The sequence below is a fragment of the Neurospora tetraspora genome (assembly GCF_033439725.1).
Source record: "Neurospora tetraspora strain CBS 560.94 chromosome Unknown B0H65scaffold_2, whole genome shotgun sequence".
In the NCBI taxonomy this organism is placed as follows: Eukaryota; Fungi; Ascomycota; class Sordariomycetes; order Sordariales; family Sordariaceae; genus Neurospora; species Neurospora tetraspora.
The window spans coordinates 2,813,447-2,827,026 of NW_026944384.1; the positions used below are offsets into that span (position 1 = coordinate 2,813,447).

General features: G+C 51.5%; 5 protein-coding genes across 5 annotated transcripts; 4 read left to right on the top strand and 1 right to left on the bottom strand.

Moving 5' to 3' along the window:
- Positions 1 to 132: 132 nt before the first annotated feature.
- Positions 133 to 2,166, bottom strand: B0H65DRAFT_419037 (uncharacterized protein; the record flags this gene model as incomplete). Its single annotated transcript, XM_062824175.1, has 2 exons — positions 133 to 2,012; positions 2,136 to 2,166. The coding sequence occupies 2 exons, from the start codon at positions 2,164 to 2,166 to the stop codon at positions 133 to 135; spliced, it is 1,911 nt and encodes a 636-aa protein (XP_062684328.1).
- Positions 2,167 to 4,817: 2,651 nt separating this feature from the next.
- On the top strand, positions 4,818 to 6,348 carry B0H65DRAFT_106836 (delta-aminolevulinic acid dehydratase). The gene is made up of 2 exons (XM_062820498.1): positions 4,818 to 5,221; positions 5,286 to 6,348. Exons 1-2 carry the CDS (start codon positions 4,973 to 4,975, stop codon positions 6,192 to 6,194), a joined length of 1,158 nt encoding a protein of 385 aa, XP_062684329.1. The 5' UTR covers positions 4,818 to 4,972; the 3' UTR covers positions 6,195 to 6,348.
- A 2,659-nt stretch (positions 6,349 to 9,007) lies between these two features.
- On the top strand, positions 9,008 to 9,644 carry B0H65DRAFT_555962 (uncharacterized protein; the record flags this gene model as incomplete). Its single annotated transcript, XM_062830042.1, has 2 exons — positions 9,008 to 9,166; positions 9,245 to 9,644. A coding segment is annotated over exon 2 (288 nt), but the record flags the coding sequence as incomplete, so codon positions are not given.
- A 119-nt stretch (positions 9,645 to 9,763) lies between these two features.
- B0H65DRAFT_518912 (acyltransferase family-domain-containing protein) lies at positions 9,764 to 11,512 on the top strand (the record flags this gene model as incomplete). The annotated part of the gene is made up of 1 exon (XM_062828709.1): positions 9,764 to 11,512. One exon carries the CDS (start codon positions 9,764 to 9,766, stop codon positions 11,510 to 11,512), a length of 1,749 nt encoding a protein of 582 aa, XP_062684331.1.
- A 333-nt stretch (positions 11,513 to 11,845) lies between these two features.
- Positions 11,846 to 12,412, top strand: B0H65DRAFT_546105 (uncharacterized protein; the record flags this gene model as incomplete). Its single annotated transcript, XM_062829427.1, has 2 exons — positions 11,846 to 11,854; positions 12,041 to 12,412. The coding sequence occupies 2 exons, from the start codon at positions 11,846 to 11,848 to the stop codon at positions 12,410 to 12,412; spliced, it is 381 nt and encodes a 126-aa protein (XP_062684332.1).
- Between the last annotated feature and the right edge of the window lie 1,168 nt (positions 12,413 to 13,580).

Here is a 13,580-nt window from a genome sequence, read left to right on the forward strand (position 1 = left end):
CTAGAACCGCGAAACCGAAAAGAAAATGACCGAGCTGAACCGTGGGTATCATACAACATCCAAACAAAAAACGTAAGATCGTGGCATCAAAGGACGTAATCCTCGTAATCATAACCATGAGGCCTCATCGTCTCAGAAGACCTCCTGTGAGCCAAGAGGTCTATAACCATGCTTCATGGCGGAAGAACCCATCTGGAGCTCATCAGTTTCCATATGACGGAGGTATGGGTTGAGGGTAAGCTGTGAGTCTGTCCGCGAACGAGTGATGCCGACAGGTTTGACGACCGCTTTGCGCACCGGCGCGGTGTAAAGCGGCCTGGGTCGACTAGGTCTAAGCAAGGGTACCATTCCCTCATCATCCTCCGTACTCTCCCCAGATCGGTTGCTGGCGGAGCGGCTGGTGCAAGATGGACGAAGGTACTTGTTTTCGCGATCGACGTCGTAGTCCGGCAAGAGGAGGGTACTACGAGCAAGCTCGTCCAACTCGTCTTGCTCAGCCGCACGGCCCAAGGGCACATCCGGATATTGCGTGCGGAACTCGATCGTCATGAGCTCCAAGTCACGCTTAGCAGGAGAAGGGTGTTTTTTTCTCTCGACGTCATCCACAACCGGGACGTATGAGAAGATGCTGGCAAGTCCCGGAGACAAAGCCAAGGGATTCTTCTTGGGTTGCGCACTCTCCAGGCCTAGGCCCATGGGAGAAATAGCATCGAAATCGATGCTGCGGCTTCGCAGACCGCCACGAGGTTTCTTGGTAGGACTCTCGCTGGGCGACGAAGTACGCTTGTAGCCTCTTCGAGGTGTTGATGAGGCGATGGGAGCAGACGGGAGTATTGAATCCAGGCTGCTCTCCATCACTCTTTCCGATTCGAATGGATTTTCGGATGAAAGAGGCGGCAGCACAGAGTCGTCCATGGAACCTCCCCGGAGACGGGTTTCGAACTCGGTGAGAGGTCGTCGGAGTGAGCTTGGAGACGAAAAAGGATCATACAGCGACCTACGAGCGCGTAAGGACTTGCCCTCCATGAAAACGGGCTTGCGACGGACTTTTCCGCCAAAGATCTTCTGAACCTTGTCTTTGTTCAAGTTCACACCCTCATTAAGGCGTAGTTCGATCGACTTAAGACCTGACCTCTTCCCTGCAACGCCACCTGGAGCCAGAAGTTCTGCTTCGTCCTCCTCTTCCACGATGCTTTGTACCTTGGCGTCCTTGGATTGATTCTTGGGGAAAAGCCGCCGTTCGGAAAGCGCATGAGAAACCTTCCTGAAAAGGCCGTTATGTTTGACGAGGCGAGACACTTTTGAAGACGTGCTGCTGGAGGGAATGGCGGTTGTAGGTTGTGCAGGTTGTGGCTCTGACTTGAGTGCCTGGGTAGCAGCTAACATCTTTTCGATCTTCTCGGCAATCTCAGAAGCGTCAAGACCTATTGGCCTGTTGGAGGTCGTTGGGGCGGCATTGGGCTGTTCGTGAAGATTTGTCAACGGCATTGTTGCCGATGCGGGCAGCTTGGTCATCCTACTGTTAGGCGGGTGCATCGCCAGGGGATTCAGAGCGCCGGTGCTCGACTTTGGGAGTCCCTTGACGTAGTCACAGCGGGGAGGAGCTGGAGGAGATGGTCGCTGGCGAGTGGATCGGCGTCTCGACGACCTTCTGGGTAGGCTGGGTGAGGGTCGCACGACAGGAGCTGGTCGCTGGCGAATCTTTCGATTGGCGGCGGGCGCCTCCTCCACTCCAGCATCATCAACAGCATCTTCAACTATGCCGGTGTTATGGATAGGATGCGGATACACGCGAGTGATGGTGCATGCCGTCTCATCGGAGGCAACATGAGGGGCCTGATCAGTCGGCGACTCCATGGCGGAGGTCATGGTTGTATCTTCAAGAAGCGCGCTGGCCATCTCGTCGATGCTATTGCGGCTGCAATTGTTGGAAGTGCCTTGACTGGTCCCTTGAGACTGTATATCCAGGAGACGGATGGTGGGATCTTCTTGGTGGGAGGGGTCAATGGATACTGCAAGCGTGGTTAGAACAAGACCTTTGAGCATCGTGACAGCGAATGCGCAAGATAGAAAGGCTGTTTGTCGGGTTTGTCTTGCTGTTTGCAGTCTTGAAGAGAAGAAAGAAATGGACGTACCGGTGCTCATGGTTCTGGCCCGCGAAGGCATTGTGGTGTCAGGACGGCGGTGCATGAAAGAAAGAAGAGATTTTTTCTTGGAGTATGTTACCGTGGTAGAACTCATTCTCGTTGTTGGCTAGGCGACGAGTTGGTGTTTGCTTCAAAGTTTTCAGGCCCGGAAATTGGATGAGCGAAAACTTGGTTCGTGGTGAAGGAGTGGCTGGGCCCAAGATGGGCACCGAAATAGATCAGGTTTGGGTCGAAGCAACAGCACACTGCTGGCTGTTGTCCGGACGATATGGATCAATGGGATGGACAATTCAACTGCAACAAGGTCAGCGTCGTCAATAGAGGATTTGGACACCAATGCTGGCGTTAAGTAGGCGATGGCTGCGGCGGGGATGGGGGGCGACTTACAAAATCAGGTCCGTTGCCGGGGCATGTTGCTCACACGCTACAATCTCCCGTGACTATGTTGCTCTCCCTGCCTAGTGTAGACCAGGTGACGAGCAATTGCGCGAAGGATAATTGTCGACGCGCGCCAGGTTGAGGTTGAAGATGCCTCAAGGGGTCAACGGGAAATGAGCAAGTGGCTGGCGCTGGTGAAGGTTCGTGGAGATGTGGTGGAGAAAGTTGGAAGGAGGGGAGCAGAAATGAACCTGAAAAGCAAGTGCTGCCTGCAAAATGGAATTAGCCACGATGTTTCGAAATTGCAGCCAAGAAAACACTCGGGGGGAAGTTCGGCGTCGTACATCAGACCAAAAAAGGCAATCGCTGGACTCTAGAGGAAGGTGGTGGGTTCCGGGCAGGTTTCATGGCCGTAGAAGTTCCAGATGAAAGAGCGTTCGGGCCCGAAATTGTCAACTGAATCTGATAAGGAAATGAAGGGTTTTGATGGCGAAGCCTGGGTTCCGTTGCCACGAGGCAAGTGGTCTGGTTCAGGTCGGTCGTCACGGCAGCGCACTTGCACTTTCACTTGCGCTCCTTCCTCCTTGATGCCCACTCGTGACGAGAGCAATCTTGGGATCCCATGAGCCATTATGCAGGGAGCTTTTTGGTACGAGGCTTCCTGACAGTTCAATTTCTTGGGACGGAACCTTGATGGCCGAGTGTGTGAGCCGGGACTGTACCTTACAAAACATCCATCTTATCTGATCAAGAGTGAAATAAGTGGAACTCATCGCCAATCCGATGACAGACACTCACTCGAGGATGAACACAAGCTGGCCGAGACAGGACGAGAAAGATCGGATGTAGAACATTGAGTTGAGGGAGATTTGATGGGCTCTGGACGATTTGATAGCGACAGCAGGAGAGGTCTTCAAACAGTATACGGGATGGTCGCGGACATAGTCCCTACAAAAGTAGGTGACGTCGCCAAGGGCGTTCAAGAAAAGTTGCACTTTGGCCAGTTAAAAAACCAGAGGAAAATGCAAACAGTCGTATATCAAATGACAGCTTCGCCTCCGAGTCCAAAGATGTGAAACTACCGAGCAATGGCTCTTGCCATGCGATAAATAGACTTGAACAAACAAGAAGGCAGGATGAGAGCAATCGCAATTCCTCGGCGTTTCATGAGATCCTCGAGAGAATCTGCCTGCTGCCCATGACATAGGTGGTTTGAAGCATCCCGCCATCTTGAAATATAAAGACTCAAGACCTTGTATTCATGACGAATCCGAACCGCCGGCCACCCGAGTTATCGAGCGTCGAAGGAAGCGAAGTCACTCGGAATCATCTGCTCGGATATCCAGAAGTCCTCGAAAAAGTGCAACAAAAAATAGTTGGAGCTCACTAATTCACCGGAATCATCAAAGCACCAGAGGGTCGATTCTTGAGAGGATGACTTGCTCTTGATCAACTGATGTTGTCTTCAAACCATCACGTAGTTCTTGGCAGAGTTGTGTCGTTTGTCGTTGAAAGACATGGAGTGCTTATGTCAGCAGAGTAGCCCCTTGCACGTGCTTCGCTTCGTTCCCAAACTTTTCGAGATTTGGACTTGATTTGCTTGTACCTCTACCAAATGAGGAGATACAGAAAAACTGACATTGAATTCAAAATCTCCGCACTTGAAACTATCAGCATGACAGTCTTTTTGATAACTTACTTGAGTTCGTTGGTTTTCTTCCTTCGTTTCGAAGGTCCAAATGACAAAAAGTTGTTGTGTGCACAGGTGAATGAGTTCGGGAACGGCTGTTCCCGAATGTCAGCAAGGTCAGCAGGATCCGAAAAATCGAATGGGCAACTTTTTGTGCACGGATGTTTGAGAGGAGTGGACGTGCGAGAGGTGGTGGGGTAGACGCACGGTCCACTCGCCGCTCTTTTTGAAATCCTTCGGAACTGATTGGCGAATGGCCGCTGGATAAAGAAAGAGGGAAGCACTCCTCCGAATGCCGAGGCGGGAAAAGGCAAGTCCAAAGTGAGGAACAAAGTGCATAATTCTGAAGAGGCTATCCGGATATCCCAAAGCACTCTACCACACCAACACTTCACATCCGGGACCTCGAGGGGAACACATCTCCACCTTGAACCTCGGGACGGCATCCAAGAAGCGAAGATTACAGCAGTCCAGACACTGAGCAAGTTCCGCCAGTCGCACTATCGTTCCCCGTCCTGCCCGCCCGCTATCACACGCTATACTCGGGATCCGCACGCCGCCACTGCACTACTTGTCCCCTTGTACGCCAACCCCGAGACATCTTGTCTGAGCGCCGAGTACCAATACACTCTTTTCATTAGCCAGGTCTACAGTCGATTTATCATAGCATCATATTTATAACCGTCACCACCACCACCACTTTTTGTCCTCTCATCAGCAAGAACAACAGTCGAGCTCAGCTTCTTCAGACGACACCATGTCTTTCTCCAGCCTTGTACAAGACCTTTCCCTCCGGGACCCCAATGCGCCCAGGCGCCGCGGTGACGCTTCTGTCTCTACCATGGACGACCGCGCTTCTCGCACTTCCCACATTTCCCGCGCCATGTCCTATGCCAGCACCGCCGCCACCAGCGTCAGCATCGCCGGCGATATCTCCAGCCAGCTTCATGGCGGTTATGCCCATCCTCTTGCCCGCTCGTGGCAGGCCGAGCGTCAACTAACAAAGGTGCGCACCCCATCGCCTCTTGTCTGTCTGATGACTCTTCCTTGCTAACTGATCGCCTCTTCAGTCCATGCTCATCTATCCCCTATTCGTTTCCGACAACGACGACGAAGAGGTTCTTATCCCTTCTCTCCCGAACCAATACCGCCGCGGCATCAACAGACTCGTTCCCTTCCTCGAGCCGCTCGTTCAAAAGGGCCTTCGCTCCGTCATGCTCTTCGGTGTCCCTCTCAAGCCCGGTACCAAGGATGCTCTGGGAACTGCTGCCGATGATCCGGAGGGTCCCGTCATCCGCAGCATCCGCCTGCTGAGGCAAAGATTCCCCCAGCTCTACATCACTGTCGACGTCTGCCTGTGCGAATACACTTCCCATGGCCACTGCGGTATTTTGCGCGATGACGGTAGTCTCAACAACCAATTGTCGGTCGATCGTATCTCGGACGTTGCTCTTTCCTATGCCAAGGCCGGTGCCCACTGCGTTGCTCCTTCCGACATGAACGACGGTCGCATTCGTGCCATCAAGCTCAAGCTCATCGAGGAGGGTATTGTCCACCGTGTGACACTCATGTCGTACGCCGCCAAGTTCTCCGGCTGCCTTTACGGCCCCTTCCGTGACGCTGCCGGCTCATGCCCTTCGTTTGGCGACCGCAAGTGCTACCAGCTGCCTCCCGGTGGCCGTGGTCTGGCTCGCCGTGCCATTGTTCGTGACATGAACGAGGGTGCCGATATCATCATGGTCAAGCCCGCCAGCCAGTACCTGGACATTATCAGTGACGCCAAGGAGCTCGGAAAGGACTTGCCCATTGCTGCCTACCAGGTCAGCGGAGAATTCGCCATGATCCACGCCGCCGCGAAGGCGGGTGTTTTCGACCTCAAGGCTATGGCCTTTGAATCCACCGAGGGTATTCTCCGGGCTGGCGCCACCATCATCATCAGCTACTTCGTCCCCGAATTCCTTGACTGGCTCTCCACATGATGTTGTCAACATAAGGGCAAGAGTCAATGCAATGGCTGGCGCAAGGTGTTTCGGCGTTTCTTATGTTTTATTATACCAGGCTATAGAGTTACATTCGGGTCTCAGGGTTAAAAAGTTCAGGACGGGATGGGTCATGATGCACGAGTACCTAAAAAGAGTACATACCAATAAACGCACCTCTTTCATACGACTTCCGCATCGTCTTTCTAAGCTTTGAACTGGACGAACAATCCCTCCACATTTTCATGAAAACCAAAACGCCTTGATTGTCTTTCGCAAAGTCGGAAATACATGTGTTCCTTGCATAATGAGCAGTGCAAGGGTCCCCTTAGGAAACCCATCTTTCGATGTCAACAAAACGTCATCCCACACCTTTTTCCACGACGGGCCATTAGTTCTCCGAGTAGCGCAGACCTACATCATCCTGCGTACCTCCTTCAACCCCAAAACTTCCCATACGAGGCTTAAGCTAAAATCTGCCAGGGGCAGTATGTATAACCGGGACTGTCAGTTGGCTAGGGTGTTAGGAATCATATCAAATCACAGCCCGACTCCTTCTGATTATCCAAAAGACAAGACAAGTTGAACCAACAAAGCAGAGGGAAGTTTATTCAATCGGAAGCTTAAAGTCAAGAAAAGGGAACATCGTCCTGGAATGATGTACAGTTACAGCATTTCCGTCAAGTTGGGTCACGTCTTCTATCGGCCGTCTAGGACAAGATCATTCCAAAAAAAAAAAAAAAAAAAAAAAAACACAGAAAGACACAAGATACCTGCAGTCAAACAACCAAACCGATCGACTACCGAAGGAAGCTAGATCGTCCTAACTGGGACCCAGGACAAACCAAACATGAGGCCTTTGTGTAGGTTCCTTGCTTGCGTATTCCATGCGTGGATCTAGCATAGATCTCATTGTGCACAGATCTCAGTTGCAAGGAGGCTATTAGTATAGGAGGAAGAAGTGGAAGACTGTGACTGTCACAGCTTTTTTTTTGTAGCAACGTAGCTACCCGCAGAATCACGGGACATCCATAATGGGGGATTGGGCTGATTTGGGAAAATCTTCCTTTTATGGCCAGGCATATGCACGACTACCAGCGAACAGGAGCTATATGCAGCCACAATTTACAAAAAAGATTCTGCCCCAATTATCAGGTTCAAATTTCACCAGATTCTTCGGTACCTACTACAGAGCTGGTTGAATCATGGACCGTGCGGCCGGGACATAACCAACACTCCTCGTGGTTTCGATGGGGATTTCCCTACTTTACTCTTTTTTTTTACACAACAACCACACTACCCCAACATTCATCTCCTTCGTTCTTGGACTGATGTCCTAATCCGCTCCTCCGTTAGCCTCTACCGGCGCAACACCGACACAGTTCTCGAGACCCTGTTGTGGCGATACCAATGGGGACCTGTCACTGACAGATATCCGGTGATCAAGTTAAGTCCTTTTCCTGGCTGCTACTGGCTTACTCCACTTCGTTTATCCTATTTTACCAGCATGGGAACTTTGACTAGCTTACTGACGATACTTGGCTGCTTCACAGTTTGTTGTTTGGTTGAAGTTGGAAGAGAATCGAAAGAGTGTCGAGATTTGGGGGTCATGGGGGTCGTTTGTTGAGCACGTGTTCACAACCCGAGGCACTGACAGGATTTTTTTTTTTTTTTTTTTTTTTTTTTTTTTTTTTTTCCCCAGAAGTGCAGTGCAATGCCCATGCCGCATACATGCCCGCATCGTTGAATGGGGGCATCATGATATACTGGACATCTCCCGGTTCCTGCTTATTCCCCGTTTCGGCAAGAGGCTCGTTCTGCTTAACGCCACCTAATCCTGCTGCCTTGTGGTGACAGATCTCTCCAAGAATGCCGAAGAATCATCGTTGACTTGGTCATTGCATGTGAAAATAGCGGCGCAGCGGCAGTACGACTATAATTTCGAAGAACTCCGAACCTCACATATGAACCTGCAGGGCTATAAGGCCACTCTGATGCACATTAAGCACTTCAAGCACGACCGGCAGATTCCTGGGGTCTTTCCGCCCTACAGACCCGATATACGAATCACTCGAAATCCTACGGTACTTCCCACAGAAGCAGGTGCCCCGGAGTTCTCAGCAGCATTGGGGAGGTACCAAAGAATATCAGGAAATTCTAAATTGCGGTTCCAAGAAAAACATTTCTATGGTCAGGCATGTGTACGACTGCCAGCATGTTCGGAGCTGTATGCAGCGACAAAAGGGCATTCTCCTCAATATTCTCTTTTCAATTCCACGAGATTCTGCATCATGTTGGGTATGAACGGTCATGTGTTCCGGGCATTACGACGTGTACGCATATCGACCACCTGGAAGGACATCTTCAAGAGGAAGAGGATGGGACCACAAAACATATATCCAGTGCGTTACTCCTACATAACACGCCCCTTGCTACAATATAGTAATCGTAGTTCAGGCTGGTTCGACTGGTAACCTCAACGTCGCCTTCTCCCAACGATATCTGGAGCATAAACACTCGTTCCCGGGTAAAAGGAGCTCAAGCATTAGGACCTGAAAATGTTGGCGGGCATCCAACATTCTGCCGGAGTAAGGAATGTTGGGGTGCATGCAAATATGCCAGAGGCGGCGAGGCAGGTGATGTGAAGCGTCATGAGTACCTCCAGTTCGCACGCCATCCAGGTAGTTCCGCCACTGCGAGAATTTCTGCGTGTTGGTCCTACCGCAAAATGTGCTACTCAAAAGAGTATAAAGCCCCCTCGTCCACTGGGTTCCGTTCTTCCTCTTCTCTTCTTTATCATCGCACTTCCCAATACACACTCGTTCAACATCACTCAGACATCTATCTACTCAAGTCACCACCCACATCGCACTCGACCCATCGACAGGCTTGGTGATTTGGGTGCTCCCCTCTCGGAGCTCCCAGTTTCACCAAGTTCCCTTCATGTCTCGCCTTGATCATTGCCGATTATTGTGAGTCGATGACCCATTTGTGAGCCTTTCATTGCAAGTCTTGTCTTCCCATCATCTCTTCTCTTACTGACATTTCAGGGATGGGGATGGGTCGACAACAAGGGTCAGACGGGGCACAAAGGGCTTGAAGCTTTCTTAACTGGGTCATAAGTGGTTTGGCTCCTTGAACGTCTCCAATGATGAGCAGTCATGCATAATCCATCTGCCGAGGAGACATTAAACGTGGGTCTGGATATCGACACAGACAAAGCTCTCTTTCCCGATATCGAGTCTAACCCCGGCCATGGGGAACAAGAACTCGAGAGGGCGCCTCGACGTCAACGGCGCCGCCACTCCATCATATTTGGCTGGTTACCCAGACTTAACATCGACTTCTTTTCCCGGAATCCGAGGCATCGTGTCTCTTATTTATCCCCTTCAATACGTCCTCTTTTGCTCCGCTCAGCATTCTTCCTTCTCCCGAGCTTTCTTCAGTCTCGTATACGGGGACGGACCCCCTTTCGTTTCACATCACCAGGAAACCAGAAGAAAGGGGCCCAGAGAGGACAAGAAGGCGAGAAACCTCGGGCTCTAAGCCCAACGGCGTATCTGGACGGCATGCGTGGCATCGCCGCATTCTCCGTCTTCCTCTGCCACTACTTCTACACATGCTTTGTCATCGCCGAAGGCTGGGGCTCAGGTGGAAGCAACTACCGTTTCCTCAAGCTTCCCATCATCCGGCTCTTTTACTCAGGCCCTCCGATGGTTTGTATCTTCTTCGTCATCTCCGGCTACGCATTATGTTTGAAACCGCTCAAACTTATCCACTCGGCTTCTTTGCCATCATCAAATTCATCATCTTCTTCCACTTCAGTTCGTACCAACGAGCACAATCACAATTACTCCAAACTCCTCGAAACCCTCTCCTCACTCGTCTTCCGCCGCGGCCTCCGGCTCTTCCTGCCGCCGGCCATCTCGACCTTCCTCATCGTTCTCCTTCTCCGACTCGGAGCCTACGAATGGAACCGTGACTTCGCGTCCGACGAGAATTTCCTGAGAAACGTCCAGGAGATTCACTACGAGCGATTCGATTCTGCCACCGAGCAGTTTGTCGACTGGGGATATGCCGTGCTCAACTTTGTGCACCTGTGGGATTGGGATGAGTTTGCGGGGTCGACGGGGATTGACGTCCATTTGTGGACGATTCCCGTAGAGTTTCGGGCTTCGATGGTGTTATTTTTGACGATTCTGGGGACGGCGAGGTTGACGAGGCGGGTCAGGAGGGGAGTGGTGCTGGGGTGGTGTGGGTTTGCGTTTTTGTGGGAGAGATGGGAGATGTGTTTGTTTTGGATGGGGTTGCTTTTGGCGGATGGTGACGTGGTTAGGGAGATGGAGACGAGAGGGGAGAAAGAGGGAAGGGTTCCGGGAGGTTTCCCCGCGGAGAGGAGCGGAGGAGGAGGCGTGTTGCCGGTTGTTAAGCCGGTGTTGGCGAGGACGGGAGACGTGATGCTGCAACAGCAGCGGCATCGGCAGCGACGTCATCCCCAGCCACACCAGCAAGAGACAACGGCAGAAGGCCGGGATATGTCCTCGGATATGAGCATCGTTGGGTCCGAGGACAAGGCTTCTCATTGTCTCTCCCATTCCCACTCTTCAAAGCACCTCCCGACATTCACCCGCCACCGCTCCGGCTCCGAACCCCTGCTTTCCACCGCTCTCTCCATCTCACACCCATTATACGAGTCTACTCGGTCACCATCACCACAACCGCCCTCAGAAACAACAGCTTCACTACCTTCCCCGGCGCTCCTCCTCCTAATCTCCCTCTACCTCCTCTCCCAACCCGACATAAACTCCCACCTCACCCCAGGCTGGATAACCCTCACCTCCCTAATCCCCCACTGGTGGACAGAACACTACCGTTTCTATCAATCCATGGGGGCAGTCCTGTTCGTCTCCTCCGTTTCCCGGTATCCCTCGTCCGCCAACTCTTCCTCCTACGGCTCCGGCCCCGGATCCGCCACCATCAGTCCAGTCTCCGCCGCCATATTCTCCTCAATTCTTAACCCCAAAACCCTCTTCGAATCCTCCATCGCGCAATACCTAGGCAAAATATCCTACGCCATTTACCTCGTCCACGGCCCCGTGCTTCACACCCTGGGTTATACAGTGATGAAATTCACCTGGACGCAAGTGACAGGCACAGAGACGGACGGGCAGTATGTCACAGGGTTCGTGTTGGCCAGCTTGGTGGTTGTCCCCCTTGTGGTGTGGGTGGCGGATGTTTTTTGGAGAGGGGTGGATGAGCCGGTGGTGAGGTTAGCGAGGAGGGTCGAGGAGAGGGTTGTTGTTGTTGGGGGGTTGTGATGACGGTGTGCAGTGGTTTGTGGCTTTTTGGGGACCACCAACATGGCTGCTCGAGCAAAAAGCTTGGGATAACCTGTTGATATGGGATGATCCATCCAGCTGTGTCCCACCTGCCCTCACCTTCCTCTCCATCTCCTTTCCTACCTGCCCTCTTGCCTCTTTCCTTTCTCTCTTGTCTTCAATCACAATTCCTTCCCATGTTCACTCATGGATTACCTCATATTTTCCTACTCAATAGAACGACAGCCGCAAGAAGAGCATCGAGTGAGTATTCTTCTGTCCCACTGCATCAGGATGGAGCGAGGGCTAACTATGGAAAAGATGCCTTCAACCATGGACAGGGTATGCCTTCATACCGTCACCACGACCACATGAACTTTTCATCTAATTCACCTGCCTTCAGGCCATCTTGCTGAAGGCAGGCTGTCAAATTCCGACCATTTACCACAATTGGCTGGGCTACCTTGTTTAGCACGGCGATGTTGTTTTTGGTCGTTGACCAGAAGCCCATCTTGACTTCACCCCCAGGATGACGGCCTCCTTTACCAGTACGAAGTCAATCTCGTAGCCGCCCTTGCCGGTGGCACCATCTTCATTGAGTATTTCGATCAAGGCTTTTTGAGCGTTAAGATCGGGCCTGGCGAGGCCATTTCCCTACCAAACGTCAACGAACCCATCCTTCGCAAGATTGACGAGTGGTGCGAGCATCAATCTTCGTGGCATAGCGGATCGGCATGCGACCTCTCCTCGATTTACTCGATCTTCGATATCATGAAAGCCATCGAGCACGAGCGAAAGGGCCGATACCGTCTCTACCGATGTTGGGATCCACATCTTCGCCCATCCCCGCAACCTCTACCCCTTGGCCATTGCGCCTTGAGTTTTTCGAAATTCAAATGAGTCGCCCGCATCTTGCGTACGACTTTCTCGAGCTCAGTTGTTTTGCCAAACAACATGGCTCATTCATCCGGACAGTCTCTCAATGTCGTTGTTTCGTCCTGCACAACATCCACGGGTGCTTGTTATCGACCTCATCAAAATCCACGCCAGCCTCACGATGGTATACATTCTCACCTTCCTCCTGTTCCTAAGAAGATGCACAAGCATAATGGTGCCGGCACTGGTAACAGTCTTTGGATTGCGAAGACAAGGACTCTGACGATGACAACCGCCGCGCCACAGGCCGAGCGCGTCAGGGCTACCTACTTCGCCGTCCGGCCGGCACGGCCCCTCCAGTGTTCAGCGAGAAAGGGCTCTCGCTTGTCTCGTCGTTATGAAGCGTAAGGCCAAAGAACGGGCGAGAGACACTGGAAGGGAGAGAAGGGCCAGACTCCTGGCCAATCTCAAGTTACGATACAAGGCTGGGCGCCTTTATCACCAAAAAAAAAAAAACCTTAAACCTTAAACCTTTTTTTTTTTTTTTTTTTTTTTTTTTTTTTTTTTTTTTTTATTACCTTTTTACCTTTTTACCTTTGTACCTTTTTCCTTTCTGTCATTAGAAGCTACACTACCGGATGGACTGAGACGGTATGTGATTTTTCCCCCCATCTCGACTGATTTGGTCGTAGACGGGCAGTGCTAGTCCTTCAATGGACGCAAGGCGTGTGTGTTCGGGTGGTTTGGATGTTTTTTTTTCTTTTTCGATTGTTGCTCGGATGAAGAGCAGTGCTTGCAGGACTGGACGGGATGTCTGTCACTTGGGTACAGCGAAAGTGGCTATTGGAGGTCCGGCAGGCCGCTGCGGCCGAATCATCAAGGAGGTAATCTCATATTCTTGAGCAGTTCATTCATTTACCTAGTGTAGGCTTTTTCTCTCTCTCTCTCTTTTTTTTCTTTTTTTTTTTTTCGGTTTGGGGAGATTCCCTGTATCTTTCAGTTTTGTCAAAATTTTGCTGAGTGTATCTTCCCTCGGCTGATTTGGTCGTAGACGGGCAGTGCTAGGATCCCCAGCGCCAGAAACTTCACTGAACGCGAGATGTTGTTTGGGTGGAACACTCTACTATTTCTTCGATTATTGTTCGGACGAAGAGCAATTCTCGTGAGGACGGTATGTATCCACCACGACAAC